Genomic DNA, 12,019 nt, shown 5'->3' with positions numbered 1-12,019 from the left:
GGGTTTTTTTGTTTGTGTGTTTTTTAAAAAAAAGCTAAAGTGGATAAAGAGAAATACTTTTAACTGATGGTATATGGAGGGGATTATAATCAATGTAATGCAAAAAAAAAAAAAAAAGACACTAATATTAAAAGACAATACTAATGAAAAATTTTAAGTGAGTTTTTCAGATGATCAGAACTGGACTAGAGGAAGATATATATATATATTTTTTAATAAGTGAGTTATTCAATTCAAAACGAACTTAGGATGGAGTGGTCAAAATAGAACTTTGTCATAAGCTGGGGATTACTATGGTGCATAGGGTCGCTATGAGTCAGTACCGACTTGATAGCACCTAACAACAACACCTATATATTATTGTTGTTAAGTGCTGTTGAAACACCTTATATAGGGTTTCCAAGGAGCCGTTGGTGAATTTAAACCACTGACCTTGTGGTTCAAACCGACCTTGCAGTCGTCCCAGGGCTTTATCCTACAGCATCACAAGTGGTTTGTGTAAAAATAAGATGTGCATGCATTAAAAAAAAAAAAAAAATTATAAAGAGCATCTCTAAACAGATGTACAAGAAACTACTAACAGAAGCTAAGTTTATGGAAGATTTGAGTAGTCTAGATAACAGTGGAAGAGATATACTTTTTTTAGTACTGTTTAGAATTTTTTACTTTGTGCATGTAAATAGATTAATATTTTAACTCATAATACTTGGGATTTTTATTGAAAGTACTACAGGAATCCTAGTATTACACATCAATATGAGATCAGCATTCATCTATATCTTATTCATTCACAAATACTTAAGTGCCTACTACTACATTTCAACAGACATTTGGATTTGACTGCTAACTGTAACGTCAGTGGTTCAAAGGCATCCAGCCACTTGGCAGGAAAAAAAGACCTCAAGATCTGCTCACCTACAAAGTACAGCCCAGGAAACCCTATGGAGCAGTTCTACTCTCATTTAGCATTGCTATGAGTCGGAACTGGCTGGAAGGTACACAACTACCACCACCACCACATTTAAGTTATTACGCTTAGGATTGGAAATACAATCTCATATTCCTTTTCCTCAAGGAAAATAGGTATATGTTCCCTTTTCTTTAGGAATACATAGTCTGATGGAGGATAAAGTGAATAAATATACTATTACCATATTGTTGCTGTTAAGTGCCATCAAGTCAGTTCCAACCGATAGCAACCATCTATAGGGTTTCCAAGGAGCGGTTGGTGACCTTGAACCACCAACCTTGCGGTTCAAACCAACCTTGAAGTCCAACCTTAACCCACAGCACCACACCAGGACTCCATTACCATCTAGACAGTATAATACATGCTATGATGAAGTAGGACTTCTGGTGTGGTGCTAAAGGCTAATACTAGACTGTGAACCACAATGTCACGATTTGAACCAACCAGCTGCTCCTCAGAAACCCTATACAGGGTTGCTGTAAGTCAGAACCAACTCGACAGCACTTAACAACATAATGGGGTAAAGACAGACTTAGTGGAAACCTATGAGGAAAATAACTTCAAAATGATTTGTTCCATTCCAAGACGCATATAAAAAGCAGTTTAAGTGTAAAATTATCAAATCCATCTCCCGGGTTGAAAAAGATGACCATTGTATTAGTCTTAGAAGACCTTAACAACAGTAAGGCTGGTTCCCCTATTTTGTATGCCTGTGCTAGCCACAGAGATCCCATTCAATCATTCAAAGGCTACGGATGCACTACAGTTCTGCAATTACAGTTCCCATTCCTACTGCTGTTATCTCAAACGGGATCTTCCAAAATCTATATTTAGAAACAGGAACAAAAAGTCCCAAAGAACGTACTTTAAGTACAGTCATGCGTCGCTTACCATCCATGATAAGTTCTGCAAAATAAAGTTGGTATGTGAGTCAGACATTGTACAAACACCACATAAACAGGAGTCCCTGGATTACAAATCTGTCTTTAGGTGGAAATTGTATGTAAATTTAAAGTTAGGGACAGGCAGTTCACATATAACTTTAGTTACTCACATGTTCACATTAGTATGTAGTACAACTTTCTACGCTTTAAAAACATTAAAGAAACACCTCCAAATAATTTTAAACATCTAACATAAAAATTCAATTAAAGTAAAAATGTTTGAGACATGTTCACAATATAGTACTCATTTGTTATTATGAGCCTCAAATTTTTAAAGTAACAGGCTTTGCAGGGGTTGGATGTTGCCCTAATGGACATGCACTGCATGACTGTATAGTTTATCTGCAACACTTCACTGCCATTTAACTCAAGGTTCTAGGTCACAATCAAGAAAATCACCTTAAGGTGGACCACCTAGGACCACCTAAACTGGGGCCTACCAACTTGACGACACTCAACAACAACAAATCAGTAGTGTCTCAAACAAATTGCTCTTAGGTATATTAAGAAAGTAACTACACATAAAACAGAAACAATTATTGAACACCCTCCATTTTAGAAATGTTTTATAAACTATAGAAAATCTTCAAAGTTTACATTGCTATAGCACAAGTAGCATATTTACTCTGGAGTCCTGGTGTGGCGCTGTGGGCTGATACGTCAGACTGCAAAGTCATTTGAACTTGCAAGGTCTGTGGTTCAAGCTCACCAGCTGCTCCTTGGAAACCCTATTCAGGGTTGCTATGGGTCAGAATCAGCTCAACAGCACTTAACAACAACAACTCCATATATAGGAGTCCTAGTGTGGTGTTGCAGGTTAATGAACTGGACTGCAGAGTAGATTTGAACCACAAGGTCAGCAGATCAAGCTCACCAGCTGCTCCTAGGAAACCCTATACAGGGTTGCTATGGGTCAGATCCAACTCAACGGGCTTAACTCCACAGTTAAGAAGGTCTAGTAGCGTGCATAGTGGTTACGAGTCAGGCTGCTAGCCTCAAGGTCAGCAGTTCACACCTACCAATAGAGCTGAGGCTTTCTGCTCCTGTAAAGATTAACAGCCTAGGAATCCCTATGTAGGGTCACTATGAGTCAGAACTGATTCCACAGCACCACCACACCACACATTTCCACAGTTGGGAGTTTGGTGTGGCGCTACAGGATAAGCACTGGACTGCTAACTGCCAGGTCAGAGACTCAAACCACCAGCCACTCCTATACAGGGTCACTGTAAGTCAGAACTGACTCGATGGCACTTTACAGCAATAACAGAACTTTACGTTCCAGTTAGAAAATTTAAATTAGTTGCACCCACATTCGTCTTACTTTAAAAAGGTATTGAGAAGGTACTAAAAGGACCTTAATTTAATATTGAGCTTCCTTGGAGGTTTATAATTCACCTTGTCTGTAAGGAATACATCACTTGTTCCCATTTTTCCCTAGTGAGAAAATTAAAAATCCTTAACAAGAGAAATTATTCACAATCTCTACATTCACCACTTCTACTTCTTGCTATATTTCCTAGATAAAAATAAAAAGGCATGCCATCCCTTTGTTTTTGAGGCATCTATTTCCTGAGACTGTCATCACTACTTACTTGGGCTTTAAGAACTGAAGATTTAAACTATACGTCTCTCACATTTTTTACAATTTCTAATATGTGCTACTCTGACAAATACATGATGATATAATAAGTGCCTATGGTAAGCCCTGAACTTCGAGAACCACAACGTTCGCAGTTCAAGCCTGTGAGCTGCTCTGAGTGAGAAAGATGAGGCTTTCTGCTCCCTTGAAGATTTAAAGCCTCAGATATGCTATACAGGGTCGCTATAAATTGGAACCAACTCCATGACTCTTAACACTACTGATTTAAAAATAATAATTTTTAAGCCCTGGGCAACATTCAGTTGTATATTAATTTTCATTGCAAGGAATAATTTTATGTGGTTTCTGAAACTGACTAAATACTAAGATTCTTTTTATGGTATTTATATCCATGACTTCTACAAATTCTATCAAATCTTCTTTCATAAAGCTTTAGTAATCTTAACCATAAAAACAAACAACTGCAATCAATTAAAATAATACTTCTAACCAATTCAGAAACGCTTACAGTATTGCTTCTTACATTCTATTTTATGCACACATTCTACTCCCTCACATCTTAAGAGCGGTGTTGTTATTGCAAGCTACCACTAAGTTGGTTCTGACTGTATAGAGATTCCCAGGCTATGAATCTTTACAGAAGAAAGCCTCATCTTTCTCACACATATCAGCTGAAGTGTTTGAACTGCCAACACTGTGGTTAGCAGTCCAGTGCTTATCCTATCATCAGTGCTTCTTATGACCACTTCTCTCAGAACTAGTACAAAATCTCTCTAAATAGTTCACTTGCTTTTCTTTCCAATCCATCTTGAATACCTCATCTTATTGCTCTCTGCTTTACTATGCGCTTAAAGACAGTGTTTCTTCTGTTGAGTTTGTACAAACTGAAGGTGTGTGGCAAGACTGTATCTATAGGAGCCATTTTTCCAACAGCATGTGCTCAGCATTTGTGTGTATCATTTTGGTAATTCTTAAAATATAACAAACTTTTTTATGTTATTGCACATTTACTAGAATACCAAACCAACAATCAAATCCACTTGGCAATCGAGTAGATCCTGACTTATAGCAACCTTGTATAGGATTCCCCAGGCTGAAAATGGTGACGGAAGCAGAATGCCTCATCTTTTTTCCTCAGAGTAGCTGGTGGGTTTGAACTACCGACCTTGCAGTTAGCAGTCCAGTGCCACCAGGTGTAAGCATCACGCATGTGCACTAGGAAACTAAAATCGAGTGTAACTAGCTTTATTGCGATATTTGCTTTATTGCAATGGTCTGGAATCAAACCTGCAATTATCTCCAAGGTATGCCTGTATTGTCACAATTAATTTTCTACCACGTCCTTCATGATGCCACATCTCAGTTTGATAGTTCCTCAATGGCTCTCCTATGCCTAAAGCAGAAATTATCAAAGAGGTGAAAAGTAATGAAATAACTTCCTATTTCAGAAACACAATTTAAAACACTTTTGGTTTCATAATATAAAAAAAGATCAACTATGGATGGCAAAGCATAAGAGCCATCACAGATTTTCAGTCATATCACTGGATTAGGGCATGCCCAGAAACTGGCTAAGTCAGTCATGTTTAAACATTAAAAAACAAAATGTTTGTACTTCTCTCCAATCTATTTCTAGAGTTCCTGTGCTATCATATCCTCAACACCTTGGTTAATCTACCACCGTTTTAACTTGAATCCACGTGTTTCCCCATGAAAATGTTGTTGTTGTTGTCAGGTGCCATCGAGTCGGAACCGACTCATAGCGACCCCATGCACAGCAGAATGAAACAATGCCCGATCCTGGGCCAACCTCACTACCGCTGCCACACTTGACGCCATCAATGATGCCACCTGGCTGATCCATCTCGTTGAGGGCCATCAAATAAAGAGAGGTTTGATTCTCATTCAGAGAGAATCAAATGTGCTCCAAGCTTTATAACAGTACACAGCAAAAGTATCACTTTACCAACTGATGGAAATTAGAATTTACTCAAAAACAATGTCGAATGGCAACATTAAATGTACAAATGTCCACAATTTACTATACTTGATAAACTAAACCAGGCTGCGTTATTCCTAACCATGCTCTGCACATATTTTACCCCCATTAACTTTGCTCGTATCAGTCCTCAACAGTTTCTTTGAATCTTCAAAAGGAGCCTATTTCTTAGAGAAATAATATTTTCTTAAAATGGCCAAACTTCTCCCATGGCCTGTTAGCCACCAAAAAGAATCTGCTTGTAGGCCACCTCCCCATCCTCATTTTATACCACTTTCCCCCTAGTTTACTCACTACTCTTTTTACAGATTCTCAAAAGCTTTAAGTCTTTGCCCTAGAAGTTGCCTGGAACACTTCACACATCCTAATTAATCATTCTCTGTGCCATCACCCTGTTATGTGATTATCTGTATATGTCCCCAACCCCAGGGAAGCACATGTATCTTGCCTACTGCTATATCCTCATAGCCTAAAGTAGCGCCTCCCTCTTGTCAAGTACACAATAATTTATTGAATTAATGAACAAATGGTGTTAAGAAGTCTGATGGTGGTTGGTTTGTGGTTGTATGCCATACAGTCAGCTCCAATTCACAGCAACAATGTATAGGATGGTCTTTCTCCCAAGGATTGGCTGGCAGATTCGAACTGCTGACCTTGCAGTTAGCAGCCCAACTCAGAACCCAGGAGGCTACTATGGTTCCATGTTAAGAAGTCTAGACTCACTGAAATGGCTTAAATATAACCATAATCACAATGTTCCTGCCATTTAACTAAAGTTTCCAAATACATTATCAATACAGAATTAGGGAATTGTACAATCCCTCAATACATATATTTTCTTGCCTTTATCTCCTAAACTTCGGATTCCATCAGTCAAGATTCTAAGAGAATGCTGTCATCCTCTGAATCAGCACTCTTCAAAGAATAGAACCTTTCTCTTAGCTGCTATTTAAGGATCCAAGATGCAAGTTGGTGTGCTTATCAATATATTTCCTTTTTGCAAATTTCTTATTTTTCTGTTATCACCTCGCTTTTCCTTAAATGTATCTTTTTGATACAGAAAAACCCTGAATTACTTCTCATCTTCTAATAATGTTAGTGTATTAATTAGTGGACCATTTCAATATTACAATGTTATTCAGAAGCATCCACAATTGTCAGCTTCTTTTCCCATGGTAGAGCAGGAGCAAATTGGAAGGGATAAAACATATTGTGATGGATTTTTTCCAGAAAACAAACCACTTCCACAATTCTACAGGGCTATGAAAAATTCTCAGCAAGCAACTGCACTACCTGATCCTTGACCTTTTTACTTACAGAAAGTGCCCTAGAACTAGTGGGGCATCTGTCCCAAAAGTTATTTACGAATGTCTCTAATAAGTCGCCCAGTCTCTTAACAAACTTGATTTTTCCACTTCCTAAATAAAAAATGTTCCAAGATACAGAGTAATAAAACAATATTCCTAAAATTAATACAGATACTCATATGAATTAAGATTTGAGAACAGACCATATAAATAAAACTTCCAAGAAATAGTATTTATTAATTTGTGGAAATGTCTGTCTCAAAAGATAAAGCCTCGTGGTAAATCTGTCACAAGTTCTATTAGCCGGTTTACAGCAAAGAATAAACAGGTTTCCTTTATAGTAATGTCAAACATTTTGACTTTTTTTTTCTGCTCTAAGATTCAATTATGGTGAAGTAAGAGACTGAGCCTTTTCACCCTAACAATTGCAACTGAAACCCTGCTGAACTGCGCCCCTCAGATCCCGTTTCCTTGGTCCAGTTTAGCTGTTGGGGAGTCACCACATCACAACCCGGGTAAGCCGGGTGGAAACAACGTTTGGCAGCTCTCCTTCCCAATTCTTTCCACGCCACACCACTGGAGGCGCTCTCCCTTCACTGCAGTTGAGTCAACATAGACATTTTTCCACTAGGCCGGCTCCCCACAAGCGCTAAAGGAGTGGGGGTGGGGGTCTGCAGCACAGAGGTACTGCCAACAATAGTAACGGGGTTGGGAGGGGGGCCCAGGGCTGAATGAATTAGACCCGTGGTGAAACTGCACCTTCTCTTTAGAAGCAATCCAGACGGGTAGACAGACTCATCCTAATTCTTTGCCTTCGAGTGGAATCCGACTCAAAGCGACCTTATACAGCAGAGTAGATTTCCCAAAGGGTTTCTAAGGCTGTAATCCTTAAGGAAGCTGACTGCCATATCTTTCTCTCGCAGAGCGGCTGGTAGGTTTAACTGTCAACCATTCAGTCTGCAGAGGAGCGCTTAACCAATGTGCCACCAGGGGTCCTGGGTAGACAAAACCCAAACCCAAATCCACAACCATCGAATGGATACAAAAGTCCTTCCTAAAGGACTGGAGCGCCAAGGCCTGTCCATCCCCAAACCAAGCCTAGTTCATGGATACACACCTACTATGGGTGGATGGCCCAACTTCCGGGACGCAGCGGAATAGGGACCAGAGGAAAGGACGTCTGGAGCAGGCGGGGTGCACGTGCTCCCCGAAACCGAGGCAGACAATAAAGCCCGGGCTTCCAAGGCCGCCCCACCCTTCTCCCGCGCCTCCCACTAGGGAGCCGCCTTCCCCCCGAAGTCCGCAAACAAAGCCCCCCAGGGAACTAGCAGAGAGAGGTCGGGCCCCAGGATCTCAGGCGGCACACAAAAGAGGGAGGGGCGTCGCAAGGCAGGAGGGCGCGGTACTCACCCACAGAGCCCGAGGAGCCCCTGCGCTTGGGCGCGGCCGGGGTGGAGGGGGGCGCGGCGGGAGCCGGGACGGACGGGGTCCACGCGGGCTCAGCCTGGGGGCTCACGCCGGCCGGGGGAGGAGGTGGAGGCCGGGCCGGGGGCTCGTCGTCCTCGGGGAGCGTGGAGGGTGAGGTTGCGGCAGCGGATGGCAGGGACGGCGAGAGCACCGTCGACGACGCCGGACTCGAGTCCCAGACCGACTGCCGCTCCAGGGCGGCGGAGGGCGCCGCCGGCAGAGGCCCCCGGGGCGCTGGGGGCACGAAGTCATTTCCGAAGTCCAGCAGGGGCGCGCCGGCTGCGGGGGCAGCGGACACCGGAGCCGCCGACAGTCCGGCGGCCGGCTTCCTCTCCAGAACCTCCAGCTCTTCCAGATCCTCGTCCTCATCGTCGTCTTCGTCCTCCTCTTCCTCCTCGTCCTCGGGCTCCCTCACGAACTGGTACTTGAACTGGGGCTGCGGCCGAGGCGGGTTGTCCGAGGACGAGGAGATCAGAGGCGACTGGTCCATGTCTTCCATGGCTGGCGGGTTGGAGATGATGCTGTAGCTGCTGCCGCCGCCGGGGCCGCTTCTCCTCCGAGTCGAGGGTGGTTGTGGGGGTTGGGAGGGACCGAGAGGGGCCGGACCGACTGAGTTGAAGGACCTGCAGTGGCGACGGCTCTCGGAACAATGAGACTGCTTCTCCTGCCTCCGCGCCCGTGATGCGCAACCCGCCCCGTCCCCAGTTGCCGCCGCTGCTACCGCCGGCGCCGCCGCCCAGACGAGCGAAGGAGAGAGGCCAGCCGACTCTCCGCCCAGTTTGGCGTAACTCTCCCTCCCCGACCCGGAGAGACGGGGACTGGCGCGGGAGGAGGGAGCCAATCGGTTACGGGATAACGAAGATGGGCAACCAACCGGCCCAACAAAAAAGGAAAAAGATGTCGTGGGCGGGGCTTACTGCACTTCTTCTCTCTTACCGGCTGGGATTGAGTTCCGTGGGCGGGGTTTGAACCTGGGACCACACCCTCCACTTTGGGAAGATGGGGATCTGGGTGGGGTCTTGGCCTTGTTCCCTAGTAGCTTAAAGTCGGTTTGTCGTTAAATTCCAGCTAGAGGGAACGGGCTGCGGACAGAGAGGTTGTCGGAGAGGGTTCTGTCGTGCCACCGGAAGGGCGTTATCATGGAGGGAGGGCGGTGTTGGAAACTTTTCCTCCCAGAAAAGGAAAAACCCACTATGGGGAAGGTACTGACTGACGGGACTGTGAAGTAGGCCTACATTTTGAAAGAACTTTAAATAAAAGATTACATTTTTTTTTCAAACAAATTACCAAACCACATCATTACTACTGCTACCAACACCACCTTAAATTTTTTTGTTTTGACAGTTTTAAGATTACTCTCCGTCGGAAGTGCAGCCTCTGGAATGAAGCTGGCAAAACAGTTGTGAAGAGGAGCTGGAGATCTGATTGAAAGTGGGCTCACCTCCTTCCACCAGGGTTTTGGGCTCAATGCTGGATTTTCATAGGATGGAAGCATGAGTCATCCAACGACAAAAAGAGGGAAATTAAAACAGAAAGACGACTTGAAAGGCAAATTTGGTTCACATTACATTTTGAGTCACCTTAGGGTCATCAGTCAACATCAGATGATTCAGCGAGTCAGGAAGCCAACTCATTAGTTGGATATGCCAGAATGAACATGATCCTATTCCACTTTTCCCCAAACTGGAGAATTTAAAGAAAGTGGTTGCTGAGCATTTAAGAAGCAGCTTCCAGGGGCTCATAGAAGAACCCCTTTATCTTTCTGATGCACCTTTCAATAACATTCTCTGAATATCTACCCTGCTAGGCACCTTAGAAACTAGGATAATGTGTTTTCAGGTCCAATGCTGTAGTCACTGGTTACGTATGGCTATAGAGCACTTGAAATATCTTTTTTATGTTGGTTGAAATTGCTAGTGTTTTGGATATAGATTGGGATAACTTAAAAATATTATTAATTACTTGTTTTACTTTCATGTGGCTATAGAAACAAATGCATGTATATATTTCTATTGGACAATGTTAATCTTAAACCAATGATTAAGAAAAATTAATACTGGGAATCAGGTGATTTAAGCAAATTGTTAGTTCGAACTAATATTACCCTAGGCTTAATTTGGGAATTAAAAAGGAAAGATAGAACAAGATTTCCTGGAAATATTACCTGATCTCCAGTTAATTATCAATAATACTTTTAAGACCTAGCACATTAATTACACAAAAATAAATTGACTTTATTTACAAAATGGTTGTGAGATTTGGATCTTTGAAAACAGTAAGTGCCATCGAGTAGGTTCTGACTCATAAGGACCTTGTATAGGGTTTCCAAAGGAGCTCTGTCTGGCAGTGTTTGTTGTTGTTATTAAGTACCCTGGAGTCTGTTCGACTCATAGTAATGGTTACGAATTGGGCTGCTAATCTCAAGGTCGGCAGCGAAACTACTATCTGTTATGAGGAAGAAAGGTGAGGTTTTGTGCTCCCGTAAAGATTTGTAGCCTCGGAAACCCTGTGCTGGGTCGCTCTGAGCCTTATCTATCTTCCGCGGAACCGCTGGTAGTTCCAAACTGCTGACCGTGAGATTAGCAGCCCGACTCGTAACCACTACACTACCAGAGCTCCTTAAGTATAGTATATATTACAAAAAAAAATAGTAGAGATGCAACTTTAATAGTAAGTAGCAGTAAATTCTGCGGCAATAATATAAACATTCTCCTCTGATAAAGAGGAAAAATAAGAATTTTACATGATTGATCGAAGTGACTTCTAAAAATTACTATTTGATGTATGAATGAGAGGAGTTTATGTCATGTTCATGCAAAGGAGAATGTTGCTGCTAAACCAGAATAATAAGTAAAGTTAATTACACAATGGTTGTTGTTAAGTGCCGTTGAGTCGATTCCGATCCACAGCGACCCTGAACAAGGTTTCCGAGACTGTAAATCTTTACGGGAGCAGAAAACCTCATCTTTCTCCCGTGAAGCGCCTGGTAGTTTCGAACTGTTGGCCTTGAGGTTCGCAGCTCGATTCATAACTACTACGCTACCAGAGCTCCTATGTTGTTAAGTGCCACTGAGTTGACTCCAACTCATAGGGACCCTATATGTTTCCTAGGCTTTTTGTTTCTTTCCTTTTAAATCTTTGTGGAAACAGAAAGCCTTATCTTTCTCCCAGAACGGCTGGTGGGCTTAAACTGCAGAACTTCCGGTTGGCAGTCCTGTGCTTATTCTACAGAGCCACCACACTCCCAAAAGTCAGGTGGGCATTGGAAAAACTTAAGAAAAAAATGCAAATTCTAGATCATAATAATAGTTTGAAAATAATTATTTAGTAAATTATTTTTGAGATTATCAGAAGTAGAGGTTAAGGTCCCAGACACCCACTTGTTAGAAATAGTTCTCTCTTACAACACTACATGAGATCCATTCAGCCTGGTACACTCACAGCTGGAATGGCTCAGAGGTCAGCTTGACCAATTACCTTCCATCACAAGAAATCCTTACAGAAGATTTTCTAAAGTTGATCATCTGTGATAGATTAAAATTAGCCCCAAACTCTTTGCAGCAAGTCCTATCAAGAATTGGAGTCCATTTCCCCACCTCATCTGAGTGACTTATTTGACCCATAGAATGCCCTGGAAGTGAGTTTCAACCCTAACTACCTGGGATGTTGCAGCTTCCACTTTTACCCTCTTGAAATACTGAGGTCCTGTGAAAACAAATTGGCTATTTA

At 42.4% G+C, this 12,019-nt stretch overlaps 1 protein-coding gene across 4 annotated transcripts in view; it reads right to left on the bottom strand.

Annotated features, from left to right (window-relative positions):
* The window catches only part of RTN4 (reticulon 4), an 85,885-nt gene extending 76,834 nt beyond the window's left edge, over positions 1–9,051 (bottom strand). Inside the window, exon 1 of one of the 4 annotated variants that reach the window (XM_006873532.1) lies at positions 8,234–9,051. In XM_006873532.1, the coding sequence (XP_006873594.1) occupies positions 8,234–8,789 (556 nt within the window). In that variant the 5' untranslated portion in view covers positions 8,790–9,051. The remainder of the gene's footprint in view (positions 1–8,233) is intronic. The other 3 variants (XM_006873531.1, XM_006873529.1, XM_006873530.1) reach the window with 3 other exon arrangements.
* Positions 9,052–12,019: the final 2,968 nt, after the last annotated feature.

This window comes from Chrysochloris asiatica, unplaced genomic scaffold, assembly GCF_000296735.1.
Source record: "Chrysochloris asiatica unplaced genomic scaffold, ChrAsi1.0 scaffold00245, whole genome shotgun sequence".
Taxonomy (NCBI): Eukaryota; Metazoa; Chordata; class Mammalia; order Afrosoricida; family Chrysochloridae; genus Chrysochloris; species Chrysochloris asiatica.
This window is presented reverse-complemented; position numbering and strand designations above follow the sequence as displayed.